The sequence below is a fragment of the Podarcis bocagei genome (assembly GCF_964188305.1).
Source record: "Podarcis bocagei genome assembly, chromosome: 16".
NCBI lineage: Eukaryota > Metazoa > Chordata > Lepidosauria > Squamata > Lacertidae > Podarcis > Podarcis bocagei.
In genome coordinates this window covers 34,190,828-34,205,975 of record NC_138142.1, presented here as the reverse complement: position 1 = coordinate 34,205,975, position 15,148 = coordinate 34,190,828, and the positions used below count along the sequence as shown (strand labels likewise).

Here is a 15,148-nt window from a genome sequence, read left to right as displayed (position 1 = left end):
GCGGAGGACCCGTGCTCTCCCCGCTGGTGTCCGGCGAGGAGTCCTGGAGCCCTCTCGCCGATTCCCCCATCAGCCCCTCTATATCCCTGGTGTTGCGCTGATTTGCTTCCCCATCTGCGGAGCTGCCTCTCTCCCTGCTGGGCCCTTCTCCAGCATCATTTGAGAGCCTTCCCTCCGCCTCTAGCTCCGATGTCAGTTCCCTGACAATTATTATTATTATCATCTAATCCAAACCCCTGCAATGCAGGAATCTTTTGCCCCACGTGAGGCTCGAACTCACAACCCTTAGATCAAGTGTCTCACGTCCTGCCAACTGGAGGAGAGAGGAGAGAAGGAGCCAGGGCGGCCCAAACCAGCCCCCAACCCCGGCCACCACAGGTCCTACCGCCAAGATGTTGCGGCTGTACTGGTTCCCCCGATCCCAGGAGCCGAGGACCACGTCCCTCTCCCAAAAGTGTGACCCGGCGCAGGCTTCGGTGGAGATAATGAAGTAATCTGGGAAGAGCTGATGGGTGATTCCTACTGTGCTGGCGATGGGCGCAATGAAGTCCAGGTACCAGTGGACGCCAATGCCGTGGATGTAACGGTGAGCCGGGCTGTCTCCGCTCAGCACCTAGCAGAAGAAGAGAAGGAAGCGACAGTTGATCATCGGGCCGGGGGAAGAAATGCACACGGACAGAGAAAGAAAGGGAACAGCAACGTCAGGACGTCACGTCCGGCAACCCGCAATTTTCGTTGGTGCCTCTGATTACTGCCAACCTCTGTAGGGGAAGATGGGGGGCATATTAATTTAAAAAAAAAAAAACCTGCAGGGGGAAAAATCATTTAAAAACATACACATTATTATTATTATTATTATTATTATTATTATTATTATTATGCAGGGGGAATCACATTCAAAAACATGTTCAAGTACCGTATTGGCCCAAATATAAGCCGCACCTGCAAATAAGCCGCACCTTCAAAATTGAAGGGGAGAAAAGAAAAAGAAAATAATACCCGGGCTGCTTCCTGGGGGAGCTTTGCTGGCAACATAAGGTTGCGAATATAAGCCGCACTTTAACTTTTCACAGTCAGAATTTGGGAGGGAGGGTGGGGGAAACGTGGCTTATATTCAGGCCAATACAGTACATATCTTTTCCCCCCCTTTCCTTAACGTGTGGGCCGCTCTAGCCCCGCCACATTGTGGTAGAGGAGGACTGCTTTGCTCTACCACAAAGTGGCACGGCTAGAGCAGCTGGCTCTTCTTTTTCTTCCTTTGCTTGACGTGCTGGCCGCTCTAACCGCACTGCTTTGTGGTCGAGCAAAGCTGTCCTCCTCTACCACAAGGTGGCGCTTTGGTGTGATCCACCAATGCAGGTCTACAACAAAGTGGCCTGGCTAGAGCGGCTCACACGGCAAGGAAATAAGGGAAAACAACAACAACAACTATTATTATTATTATTATTATTATTATTATTATTATATTTTATTTATACCCCGCCCTTCCCGGTTTCAAAACCGGGCTCAGGGCGGCTAACAGCAAATATAAAACAATGATTAAAATGCGACTTAAAAACAACATAAAAACACATAATGCAGTATCAATGTCAATAAAATTCAAAAATTCAGGGTAATTTTTTTTTTTTTGGGGGGGGGGACCCAGTCAGTAAACTTCAAATGATCACCAGGGCTAACTGGCCAAGTTGGTCCTACTAGGGCCAGCAAGGAGACCAGGGAACAGATTAAATGTGGGGTCCCAGAAGGGTTTCTTCATAAAAAAAAGGAAAGGGAAAAGGGAACGGAAGATCAGGCTAATTCAAATTGAAGTCCAGGCGGAATAGCTCTGTCTTACAGGCCCTGCGGAAGGAGATCAAGTCCGGCAGTTCTAGCAGTGCCACTTTCACACCAAAACGCCTCCAGTGGGCCGAAAGCAGCAGTAGTGGGGGGGCAGGCAGGGGAGGGCATAGCCCCCCCTTATATGGCGGGACAGTCCCTTATCCCAGGGCCATGTCCTGTTGCTGTCCCTTATTGATGATGTCCCTTAAATTTCCCAGGTTTCAAGGGAAGCAGCCCCAACTTTGTTGCTTGGCTGCGTTGCTCACCCAATAAGGAGTCTAAGAACGACTGGGGGGGGGGGTGTGGAGCTTGCATGCCTTGTGCCGATCAAATCGGCCGCATTGCCTGGGGACTCGCCTTTGCTCAGCGCTTCCCAGCGGAGAGGGGACGATGGTTTTCCTTGCTGCATCCCCTCTGCCAGGTTGCTGCGCTGTGGGAACCACCGCTTGAGGCTTTGTTTGGCTGCTGGCTGGGCTTTCTGCCTTTGGCTCGGAGGGGCTCAGAAGTCGAACATACCTGTGCTGGGGAAATCCCTTATTTTGGCTGCTGATCCCTTATTTTCGAGGCTGCTGGTCCCTTATTTTCAAGGCTGCTGGTCCCTTATTTTCAAATCTGTAAGTTGACAGCTATGGGGGAGGGAGCTTACTGGCACCTCCTTTGTTCAAATAAAACACCGTGCGGTACTCACCACTTTGGCCCAGCTAGGCAAATGTATGCGGTTGTCATCCAGGATTATGAGCCGGATATCCTTGTAGGAGCTGTTTGCCAGGGCAGGGCCCAGATCCAGAGCAATAAAGTCCCGCTGCTGCTCAGCTGTGAAGCCCAGACACTGGAAGGGGTAGTTTTCCAGAAGCCCCGCGCTAGGTTCATTTTCCGCCGTCACCGCCCAGAAGGTCACATTCCGCTTGGCATACTCATCCAGGAACCTGGCAGAGGGATGGGGGGAATATGCCTGTTGCTTTAAGCGGGACTGCCTTGAAACCTTCGATTCTAAGCAACCATACTAAGGTATAAATCTGTGGTGTGGCTGCCTTTGGAATACCGTGTTCGGTTCTGGTCGCCTCAGAAACAATACTGTAGGGTTGGAAAAGGTTCAGGGGGGAAAGGGTAACGGAAACGAGGATGAAGCAATTGTTTGGGACCTTTTCATTTGGAGAAAAGACAGAGGTTTATGAAATTTACACCTGGCATGGGGTAAGTGGGCAGAGAAAAGCTTCTCTCCCTCCTTCCTATCAGAAGAACTTGTGGACATTCAATGAAGGTTGAAAGCTGGAGGTTTGAGGACAGATTAAAAAAAAAGGACTTATTCACGCAGGGCCAATGATGGAGCTTGCTCGTACACCCGGCAGTGACCGGCCACCAACCTAGATGGCTTTAAAAGAGGATTCGACCAATTCAAGGAGAAGGCTGCAAATGGCCAGCAGCCACAATGGCTAAGATTGCTGACAGGAGGCAACAGCCAGGCTGGCCCAACTCACAAAAACTACATAGATGGGTAAGGTAAAGGTAAAGGGATCCCTGACCATTAGGTCCAGTCGTGGCCGACTCTGGGGTTGCGGCGCTCATCTTGCTTTACAAGCCAAGGGAGCCGGCGTTTGTCCGCAGACAGTTTTTCCAGGTCATGTAGCCAGCATGACTAAGCTGCTTCTGGCGAACCAGAGCAGCGCACGGAAACACCGTTTACCTTCCCGCCAGAGCGGTACCTATTTATCTACTTGCACTTTGACGTGCTTTCAAACTGCTAGGTTGGCAGGAGCAGGGACCGAGCTACGGGAGCTCACCCCGTCACGGGGATTCGAACCGCCAACTTTCTGATCAGCAAGTCCTAGGCTCTGTGGTTTAACCCACAGTGCCACCCACGTCCACGTAGATGGGTAGTACGTGGCTGTTCTTTCTTTCTTTCTTTCTTTCTTTCTTTCTTTCTTTCTTTCTTTCTTTCTTTCTTTCTTTCTGCCAGGCCTAGAGACTACTCTCTCTCTCTCTCTCTCTCTCTCTGTGTGTGTGTGTTTAAATGAAAGCTCACAGCCCCCGGCCAATGAAGGCCCTCGCACACATGCCATGGCTGGCAGCCTCTGGACTAGATAGCCAAGGCCTTTGGCTTAGCACGAGGCAGCTCCGTACGTCCATCCTCACAACAAGGTCGGTCAGACTGAGAGACTCAGCAACTGGGCCAAGCCTTCCCAGTGGGGATGTGAATACTGGTCTCCCAGAGTCCAGCACCATGAATCCACGCTCAGTGGTGGAGGAAGGGGGGGTGCAGCCCGCCCCGCGTGTCATCACTGGGGGGGGGGGGACGACGACAACAAAATGAGTTTTTTAAAAATTGGGCTCATGAAACTTTTTAGGAGTGACGTGGTGGCTTAGGCGCTTGCAGGTTCTGCGCTGCCTGAAATGGCAGCGTGGGGCTTGCCTCTCCCTCAGCCGCCCGACAGCTGAGGTGGAGGCGGCGGAGAGGCTCGCCCTGTCCGCATGGTCACGGATCGCCCTGCCACTGGCGGCAGGACACATCCCCGCACCAGGCACCCGAGCGGCTAGCTACGCCGCTGTCCACGCTCTCTCTCTCATCTTCGGTCCCTTCCCTCCGCTAATACCGATTTTACCTGACAAAATAGTTGGCCCACGCCTTATGGTAGCGGTCTCCCGCCTGCCCTTTGAGGGACCCCTTCCCTTTCCACGCATTGCTGGTTTTCATCCAAAGCGGAGAGGACCATGGGCTTGCCATAAGGGATAAGGGTTTCTTAGACATAGCCTTGGCACGGTGAACGAGGGGGATCTGTGGGGAGAAAGAGAGCAAGGAGCCGGTGAGGAAGATTTCAGACAAAAGGAGCTGAAGCTCTGGTTATTCCTTCAAAAGGTGCAACTCGTTTGATTACAGCTCAAAGCCGGAAGGACGCCTCTGCATATTCCAGAGCAAATCCTTTTAAAACCATTTTTGGGGATGTTGCCATATCATCATCATCATCAGGTTCTACTGGTCAAACCAAATACAGTGGTGCCTCGCAAGACGAAAAGAATCCGTTCTGTGATTCTCTTCGTCTAGCGGTTTTTTCGTCTTGTGAAGCAAGCCCATTGACGGATTAGCGGATTAGCGCTATTAGCAGCTTTTAGCGGCTTATCTGCTGATCGGATCAGCTGATAAGCGGCTTAGAGGCTTAGAAAAAGGGGGGGAGGAAAAAAAACCAGCAGGAACTCGCAAGACATTGTCGTCTTGCGAAGCAAGCCCATAGGAAATTTGTTTTGCGAAGCACCTCCAAAACGGAAAACTCTTTCGTCTAGCGAGTTTTCCGTCTTGCGAGGCATTCGTCTTGCGGGGCACCACTGTACAGGTTATAGCGAAAAACAAAGAAAGAAAGAAACGTCGGGTCTCAAAAACATAATATAGCATATATGATGCAAACATTATAATCCACAAATGGCAGAAAACTTAGGGCACCAGACAGGACTCTTGGGCTTTCCTGAGTTGAGAAGCTTTTATTGCAAACTTCGCTGTGTTAAACATAACCGGTTTGTTTAAACTAGGCAGCAGGGAATTGATTTTATCGACATTGGCCGCCATATCTGAAAAATAAAGGTCATCCAGGGAGATGGTGGCCCACTGGACTTCACACCCAGGGACAATAAGAGTTGAATTTCAGCAACACCTGGAAGTCCAAAGATGTTCCCCATACCTGATATAAATTAAATAAACACCGACAACTGGGAAACACTGGTCTGCGAGTGCTCCAATTGGAGAACAGCCTTTACCAAAGGTGTCATGGGCTTTGAAGATGCTCAAACTCAGGACGAAAAGGAGCAACGTGCTAAGAGGAAGGCACGCTTGGCAAACCCTCACCATGATCAACTCCCGCCCGGAAACCTATGTCCCCACTGTGGAAGGACGTGTGGATCCAGAACTGGCCTCCACAGTCACTTGCGGACTCACTGTTAAGACCGTGTTTATGGAAGACAATCTTACGCGTCTACGAGGGATCGCCAAAGAAGAATATAAATTAAGCAAGATAAACGACACAGGCCTCTGCCCGCGAGGGAGGAAGGCTGTAGCCGCCACCCCCTGCCTGCCAACTCCCTGCCACCTCCACGGCCGCCCCACTCACTTTCAGTTTGATGTCCTCGTGAACCAAGCTGAAGTTCTTCAGCTCAAAGTCGTACGGCGAGTCGGCGTAAGAGTAAGGGCGCACGGAGAAGTCGCAGCTTGCCATGGGCATGCGCAACAGGTTGTACTCGATTCCTGCAGGTGTGGAGGGAGAGAAGACATGACAAAGGACCACCTTATACCAAGTCAGAGCTGAGTGCTGCATCAAGCTACAGGTGAAACTTGGAAAATTAGAATATCGTGGAAAAGTTCATTTATTTCAGTTGTTGTGGTTGTTGTTTAGTCGTTTAGTCACGTCCGACTCTTCGTGACCCCCTGGACCAGAGCACGCCAGGCACTCCTGTCCTCCACTGCCTCCCGCAGTTTGGTCAAACTCATGTTGGTAGCTTCAAGAACACTGTCCAGCCATCTCGTCCTCTCGCTTTGCATGTCATGAGCGTATCTCATATATTAGTTTCACCTTTTAAGTTGAATTACTGAAATAAATGAACTTTTCCCCGATATTCTAATTTTCCGAGTTTCACCTGTATATTCTATCTTTATCACCAAACTTCGAATATAATTGCACATTGTATTAATTAACATTATTTTTTAATCTATTAGTGGTCATGTGATAATTTTAGCTTATAAATTTTATTGTTTAACGTCTTAACATGTATATTAAGGTACCTTTAAAGCTCTGTTTAGAGTAGGCAATGTCTTGATAATATAAATGTTTTAAGTTTTTTGTATCAATCCAGTATATTTTCTTTTAATTGTTGAATGATTCTGTGTACATTGTGGCAGCCTTTGGCTATGTGCAATAAAACTGACTGACTGAGGGTCTCCTGGAAGCTGCTGGACTCCAGCTCCCACCAACCCCCAGCCAGCATGGCCAATGGGCAGGGCTGATGGGAGTTGTAGTTCCGCAACATCTGGAGGACCACAGCTTCCCTGGTCTACTCCAATCAGCAGCCACTCTTCCAGGATCTCTCTCAGCCCTTCTACCCAAGTAGAAATGCTGGGGACTCAGCCTTCTGCATGCAGAGCCTCTGATCTCCGGGGCTGGATTAAACATTAAGCAAAATAGGCACATGCTTAGGGCATCGAGGGGAAGGGGGAACCATGTAAATTTTCCATTAACTGCTAAGCATTCATTTTCTCAGCTGGAGTGTATCAAAAAATTCCAGCAGAACTACTATGCAACAAGGCAGGCTGGATGCCTCTATACTAAGTATAGAAGCAGATGTGTTACATAAGGAGCCGATCAAAGACTTTGCAATTAGAAAAAACAGATTTTAAAAAAATATATAAAGTGGAAGTATAAAAAACAAACAGTATTCCCCATCTTACTGTTTTGTTTTGAAAAATATAAAAAAACTATTCTACAATTTATTGTTTTCTATATTTTGAATTAGATATATATGGAGGGCACCAAAAGCTTTGAAGTGCTTGGGGCCTCTAAAGGTCTCAATTCATGAGGCCGGAGGAACATTGCCTGGCTGTGAAGGCCGCTCCCTGCAAGGCCCCGTCCACCTGGCCTAGGGGGTGACGCCCAGACTCACCAGCCCTACTGAAGAGGCTCCTCATGAGGCCGGGGAAACATCGCCCGGCTATTGTTTTATTGCTTGATTTAGTTAATATGCTGTAAACCGCTTTGAGATTTTTATTAAAAATACCGTATTTTTCGCCCTATAGGATGCACTGGCCCATAGGACGCACCTAGTTTTTTGGGGGGGAAATCAAGGAATTTTTTTTTATTTCCCCCCCAGGTTTGCGCTCCGTCTCCCTCTTCTGCCTTCAGGGACAGCTTGCCCCGCTATCCCCCGAGCTTGTGGGGCTGGCGGGGGGGGGGGGAGAGAAGCAGGCTTGCTTCTCCCCCAGCCAGCCTCCAAATCAGGTCGGGGAATAGCGGGATGGCGGCGCTGCGCCACCCCGCTATCCCCCGAGCTTGTGGGGCTGGCGATGGGGAGAAACAAGCTTGCTTCGCCCCACCCCCAGCTTCCAGATCAGGTCGGGGAATAGGGGGGTGGCGGCGCTGCGCCTCCCCGCTGTCCCCCAGCTTTTGGGCTGCAGGCTGCTGCCCGCAAGCCTTGCGAGCCCGCGGGACATCCCGCCGGGCTTGCAAGACTTGCGGATAGCTTCCTGAAGCCTGCAGAGCGAGAGGGGTCGGTGTGCACCGACCCCTCTCGCTCTCCAGGCTTCAGCGAAAGCCTGCATTTGCCCCATAGGATGCACACACGTTTCCCTTCATTTTTGGAGGGGAAAAAGTGCGTCCTATAGGGCGAAAAATACGGTATAAAGCGTGAGGTTCCTAGTTCTAGGGGAATTGTTGCTGAATCTGGTTCAATGGACTTCTGCCCACCATCCTGGGATCTGCGGCCCCTCTGATCCCCCAAGCTCAGAGCCAGGAATCAGGTCTGCATCCTTACTGTTGAAAATGTAGCCTCAAACCCAAAGACCTGGTCACTGCTGGATGGATCCAGCCCTTTCCCTGGTCTCCCCAAGGGCTGATTGCCCCAACCCACTCCAACCACCAATCCCTGAGCCCTTACCTTCATCTGAGAAGTAGGAACGCAGCAGATTGTCCTGGGTTTTTGGTGTCAGAGAGTAGACATTTATGCCAACCGAGTCAGTGATGGAGCCCCCAAAGCCTTTGATGATTTGGTACCGCTGGGCCACCTCCAGAACCAGAACCAGGGCTGAGTGACAGAAATACAGAAGGAGAGAAGGGTGTGCTTTCAGCAGGAGTGAGACATCCCCCAGGGTCTTTTCAGTACTGGCTCCCTGGCATGCCATCATTATTACCTTTCCAAGGGAATTTGAAAACATTTGTGCTTAGCCAGGCTTATAGAATTGTAGATTAGGAAGGAAACCCCAAGGGAAATCTAGTCCAATGCAGAAATCTCAACTAAAGCCAGTGTGGTGTAGTGGTTAAGAGCAGTAGTCTCGTAATCTGGGGAACCGGGTTCGCGTCTCCGCTCCTCCACATGCAGCTGCTGGGTGACCTTGGGCCAGTCACACTTCTTTGAAGTCTCTCAGCCCCACTCACCTCACAGAGTGTTTGTTGTGGGGGAGGAAGGGAAAGGAGATTGTTAGCTGCTTTGAGACTCCTTCGGGTAGTGATAAAGCGGGATATCAAATCCAAACTCTTCTTCTTCTTCTTCTTCTAAAGCATCTATGACAGATGGCCATCTAACCTCTGCTTGAAAACCTCCAAGGAAGGAGAGTCCATCACCTCCCGAGGGAGTCTGTTCCACTGTCAAACAGCTCTTGCTGTCAGAAAGTTCTTCCTGATATTTACTCGAAATCTCCTTTCTTATAACCTGAAGTCATTGGTTTGAGTGCTACCCTTCTGAGCAGGAGAAAACAAGCCTGCTTCATCTTCCACGTAACAGCCCTTTAGATATTTAAAGATGGCTTTCCTATCTACAGGGACGCAGGTGGCACTGTGGGTTAAACCACAGAGCCTAGGGCTTGCCAATCAGAAGGTCGGCGGTTCGAATCCCCACGACAGGGTGAGCTCCCGTTGCTCAGTCCCTGCTCCTGCCAACCTAGCAGTTCGAAAGCACGTCAAAGTGCAAGTAGATAAATAGGTACCGCTCTGGCAGGAAGGTAAACGGCATTTTCATGCGCTGCTCTGGTTCTCTAGAAGTGCCTTAGTCATGCTGGCCACATGACCCGGAAGCTGTACGCCAACTCCCTCGGCCAATAAAGCGAGATGAGCGCCGTAACCCCAGTCATTCACAACTGGACCTAATGGTCAGTGGTCCCTTTACCTTTATCCTATCTACTCTCTGGACTCAGCTCCATTAGTCAAGAAACAAAGCTTTGAATGCGTTATAAACATGCAACAGCAGATGGCACCAGAGAGCAAACAATTTTTCTATGTGATTTTTACATAGGGTTTTTCTTTTTCTTTTGTTATGACTACTGAATTTCTGACTTATTGATAGCATTCCCCCACCCCCATCTCCTGTGTGTAGATCCACTCTCAGTCTCCTCTTTTCCAGGCTAAACATATGCAGTTCCCTCAACTGTTCCTCATAAGGCTTGGTTTCCAGACCCTCAATCATCTTGGTTGCCCTCCTCTGCACATGTTCCAGCTTGTCAACACCCTTCTTAAATTGTGGTGCCCAGAATGGGGCACAATATTCTGGGTCAAGGGCATGTTCCATCCAGGGAAAACAGGACTGGTTAGGGGTATATATGTTGTAATGAGAGGGGTCGTGGCTAGTAGGGCGAGAGTCCAGAGCAGGAGAATACAAGCTTGCTCCATCTTCCATGTGACAGCCCTTGAGATATTTGAAGATGGCTACCATCTCCTCTCAGCCTCCTCTTTACCAGGCTAAGGTAAAGGTAAAGGGACCCCTGACCATTAGGTCCATTCATGACCAACTCTGGGGTTGCGGCGCTCATCTCGCTTTATTGGCCGAGGGAGCCGGCGTACAGCTTCCGGGTCATTTGGCCAGCATGACTAAGCCGCTTCTGGCGAACCAGAGCAGTGCACGGAAACGCCGTTTACCTTCCCCGCCAGAGCGGTACCTATTTATCTACTTGCACTTTGACGTGCTTTTGAACTGCTAGGTTGGCAGGAGCTGGGACCGAGCAATGGGAGCTCACCCCGTCACGGGGATTCGAACCGCTGACCTTCTGATCGGCAAGACCTAGGCTCTGTGGTTTAACCCACAGAGCCACCCGTGTCCCTTTACCAGGCTAAACATGCCCAATTCCCTCAACCGTTTCTCATAAGGCTTAGTTTCCAGGCCCTTGATCATCTTGGTTGCTCTCCTCTGCACACCTTCCAGTTTGTTGATATCCTTCTTAAATTAAGGCGCCCAGAACTGGACACAGGACTCCAGGTGTGGTCTGACCAAGGCAGAACAGAGCAGGACAATGACTTCCCTTGACCTGGAAGGTCAAAAAACCTCGAGATCACTGGGCTAGTATCATGGACTGGCTTTGACAGCTAGCTTACTTCCCAACTCTCTGATTCTCTCACACCCAGAGGACTCCAAAAAGTCACCAGTGCTTTCACGCAAAGCCGTCACTTCCCCAAAGCCTCTTGGGTCAAGGAAGCCTTGACCTGCCGGCCAAAAGGAGGGAGCCAGGCTCATTTCTCCAGAAAGGGAAGTTCCAACGAATGCTGCTTGTTCATATTAAACTGCAGCTGTTGTTCATAAAGCAAATATTCAAGGCTGTATGCAAAGTGGGCCAGTGTCATCTTCATGTCAATGTCATCTTAATTTGGGGGAAGACAAATCACTATACTGAGAGATTTAATAATGCAGGAAAAAATAGGATAGAATAGTTTTTCTCTTCTTTGTTGTTTAGTCGTTTAGTCGTGACCGACCCTATGTGACCCCATGGACAAGAGCACGCCAGGCACTCCTGTCCTCCACTGCCTCCCGCAGTTTGGTCAAACTCATGTTCGTAGCTTCGAGAACGCTGTCCAACCATCTCGTTCTCTGTCGTCCCCTTCTCCTTGGGCCCTCCATCTTTCCCAACATCAGGGTCTTTTCCAGGGAGTCTTCTCTTCTCATGAGGTGGCCAAAGTCTTGGAGCCTCAGCTTCAGGATCTGTCCTTCCAGTGAGCACTCAGGGCTGATTTCCTTCAGAATGAATCAGTTTGAGCTTCTTGCAGTCCATGGGACTCTCAAGAGTCTCCTCCAGCACCAGAATTCAAAAGCATCAATTCTTCGGCGATCAGCCTTCTTTATGGTCCAGCTCTCACTTCCATACATCACTTCCATACACCCCTTCATGGATCACTGCCTTGCCGTGGCGAAGGGGCTTGAATAACTCAGAGAAGCTATGAGCTATGCCGTGCAGGGCCACCCAAGATGGACAGGTCATGGTGGAGAGTTTTGACCAAATGTGATCCACCTGGAGCAGGAACCGGCAAGCCACTCCAGTATCCCTCCCAAGAAAACTCCATGGACAGGGACAACAGGCATTTTCCCCTCTACATTTGTGTAATTATTTTTATGTACATTAAGAGTAAAGTTTTACGTGAAGCAATAAATGAGAAAGAAAAAGAAAAAAACAAACAAAAAGTGGTACCTGGGGTGGTCGTTTTCCCCTGGAATTTCCCTTCGCTGCGCTCCATCCGGCTAGTGGACTTGCTGCTTTCGTACTTGACGAAGTAGCCAGCGGGCGGGAGGGAGACCGGGTCCTGCGTGTCGCAATAGGTGCTGTTGCAGACGCAAACCATCGAGTCCCGGCCAAAGAACTTTGGGATGCAGGGCCGGCTACCTGGATGGGATAAGGAAGAGGTCAGTTGTTGGGTGGGGCAGAGCAAGACCCACATCTTCACTCCAAGGCCCCCCAGGAAAGACAGACGTGGAAGGAGGACAAATCAGCCCTTGTAAGTGGACTCAGCATGGAAAAAAACCCCAAAATGATATATCGTATTGTCATGCTATGTGATCTGATGGTGAAATTGGGGTGACCCAATGCAAAAATCCTGAGAATCCATGTGGATCCATGTTTTGTAACCATGTTTTTGCACCATTGCAGCCCCACAAAACAGTGGATGTGTGATTTTTTTGGTGCAGGCTGTAGCCATGGACATGCTATGTGATCTGATGGTGAATTTGGGGTGACCCAGTGTAAAAATCCTGAGGATCCATGGGCTTTTACCTCCCTGCTCTTAGGCAGCCTCCTTTATCACTAGCCTCCCTTATCTCTTTCCCGATCCCTTACTGATCAGCTGCTTCCTTTCAACACTCCCTTCCCTCTTGTTTGCCTTAGTGTCTTCTCCTTAGCTGGAGCAGTTTTTTGCTCCTCCTTTTCTTCTAATTTCTCTCCACATTGCTTTAGTCTTCCTGTCTCCTCTCCTTGCCAGTTTGCTGTCTTTACTTCCCCCCTCCCAGGCAGCCTCCTTTATTGCTAGCGTCCCTTATCTCGCTCCCGATCGGCAAACGATCAGCAGCTTTGTTTCAACACCCACTTCCCTCTTTCAAAAAAAAAAGCATGATCTGCTTTTTGCCCCTGGGCAATTCGGCTCCATGGACCATGCATTCGCTCCCTAAGATGCACAGACATTTCCCCTTACTTTTTAGGAAGAAAAAAGTGTGTCTTATGGAGCGAAAAATACGGTACACATATTATACCGGGCCGCTACCCCCAAACAGTGTGACTGACCCCTGGGGCTCTGCACGCCTTTAGGAGCGGCCCTGTTTACACTGCATGATCCAGTTACAGGTCCCACTTGTTGTATACTGATGTTCCCAGTCCTCTGAAACAGTTGACCTGCAATAGTTCCTCTGCTCTGCTCCGGGCAATGCAGTTCCAAAATAGTCAAGAGAATTCTATAAATATAATGACTACACAGACTGTGGCCTTCATTAGCCAGTTTCAAAATGCCTGTCAGCAGTGTGAATCAGAAAAAGCATAATAACAAGAACAACAACAACAATAATTTGCATGCCGCCCATCTGACTGGGCTTCTCAACCATTATAAAACAGTAAAAGATCCAACATTAAAAAGGGCTGCCTTCAGGTGTCTTCTAAAAGTCAGATACTTGTTTATTTCCTTTACATCTGACAGGAAGACATTCCACAGGGCAGGCACAACTACCGAGAAGGCCCTCCGCCTGTATTCCTGCAGAGTATTTAATTTTTTAAAATGGCATAGTGCCCTGGAACCACAGAATCAGAGGCAAGCGCACTTTGGCCTCTGCCATTGGTGAGGAAATGCAGAACGAGGCCTCACAAATTCCAGAGTGGTTTCTCCATCAATGCCTCTTCCCAAAGAACTCTGGGAATTCTAGTTCTGGGAGGAGAATATGGGTGTATCCTAATAACTCTCAGCACCCCTGACAAACTACAGCTCCCATAATTCTGTGGGGGGGGGGGAGCCAGGACTGTTTAAAGCGATAAAGTGTTTTAAATGAATGTGGCCTTAGCATCTGGCTGTTTTGAGCTGTGCATCCAGAAAACTGCTCCCAGCTGGTTCTAGGTACGCCTCATTCTGCACTTCGGACATGAGGTAATGATTCTAGGCCCATGAACAGACTAGAGCAGCCTTGCTCAACCTGTGGGTCCCCAGTTGTTGTTGAACTACAACTCCCACCACCCCTAGCTAGCAAGGCCAGAGCTCAGGGATGATGGGAGTTGTAGTCCAACAACATCTGAGGACCCACAGGTTGAGAACTGCTGGACTAGAGCAGTGTTTCCCAACCGGTGTTCCGCGGCACACGAGTGTGCCGTGAGACATCGGCTGGTGTGCCGCGAGATGCCTGGAGGGAGGCGGGCGAGTCGGGCGGCGAGAGGCGGGGCGGCGAGAGGCGGGGCGGCGGCGGCGAGGAGAGGCCGCGCCTCCTGCTGCTGCCTGGCGCTCCTCCTCGCAGCCGGCAGCGCTGCCTGGGCGCCTCCGTGCGACTCTGCCTCGCTGGGTTTGGTCTCCCAGCAGAGACGGGTCACACGCGCACCTCCCTCCCTCCCTCAGCCTGCGCGGAGGGAGAGCCAGAGAGAGGCATCGCTCCTGCGCGGCGGGAGAGGGAGCAGCCGGAGCGATGCCCCAAACGAAGGCATGGGACCGGAGGGGAAATCCTCTCCGAGGAGGATTGAGCGCAGCTGAGAGAAGCCTTTCGAGGAGCTGCCGTGTCCCCTGGAAACCCCCTTCCCAGGTCTGCCTGCCTGCCTGCCCAAAGCTTGGAGGTTCCCCGGCAAGGGGGAGGGGAAAAACTTTCACTTTTGTGCGTCCCTCCCGGCGTGACGCTGCGCGCTGACGTCACGGGGCGGGGCTTTAATGGTGGTGTGCCGCGAGATTTTTTTTCAGTAAACAGGTGTGCCGTTGCCCAAAAACGTTTGGGAAACACTGGACTAGAGGAATGAGAAACAGCTTTACTCTTCAGAGCCTCCAGGGTCAAAATTGTGCAGCAGCAACTAGGCTCTTGGTTCAGGCTGTCAACTGACCGACTTCTCAGAACTTAGGGAATATCTCCAAATAACGAACTCTACACAAGTCCTTGGTGATTTTCTCCCCAGCGCGCAAACAGCTTCACCAGCGTCTTACTCACCCATCACTCCAACTGCTACGTGCAGCAAGAGCAAACCCAGAAGTCTGGCTCGGCAGAACCCCATTGTGGCGCTGGAGTCCAAACGGTATCAAGGCTAGGCGAGGATGGACCAGGGAGAACGAGGGCCACCGCGATGCCTCTTCGCATCTGCACACAAGGAGAAGAGACTTTTAAAACCTTTCAAAGCATTTTAGACAGTTGCCCCAAACCCAGAGTTGGTTCCAGCGAGTCT

The 15,148-nt window shown here is 50.3% G+C and overlaps 1 protein-coding gene across 2 annotated transcripts in view; it reads right to left on the bottom strand.

The window, feature by feature from the left end:
* LOC308575125 (lysosomal acid glucosylceramidase-like) overlaps window positions 1-15,148 on the bottom strand; it is a 40,236-nt gene that overhangs the window by 4,117 nt on the left and 20,971 nt on the right. For both annotated transcript variants that reach the window (XM_081173649.1, XM_081173650.1), the window contains exons 2-8: window positions 14,917-15,063; window positions 11,954-12,145; window positions 8,446-8,592; window positions 5,913-6,046; window positions 4,419-4,591; window positions 2,507-2,744; window positions 386-613 (exon numbers count right to left, since the gene is read on the bottom strand). In XM_081173649.1, coding sequence (XP_081029775.1) covers window positions 386-613; window positions 2,507-2,744; window positions 4,419-4,591; window positions 5,913-6,046; window positions 8,446-8,592; window positions 11,954-12,145; window positions 14,917-14,980 — 1,176 coding nt within the window. In that variant the 5' untranslated portion in view covers window positions 14,981-15,063. The remainder of the gene's footprint in view (window positions 1-385; window positions 614-2,506; window positions 2,745-4,418; window positions 4,592-5,912; window positions 6,047-8,445; window positions 8,593-11,953; window positions 12,146-14,916; window positions 15,064-15,148) is intronic.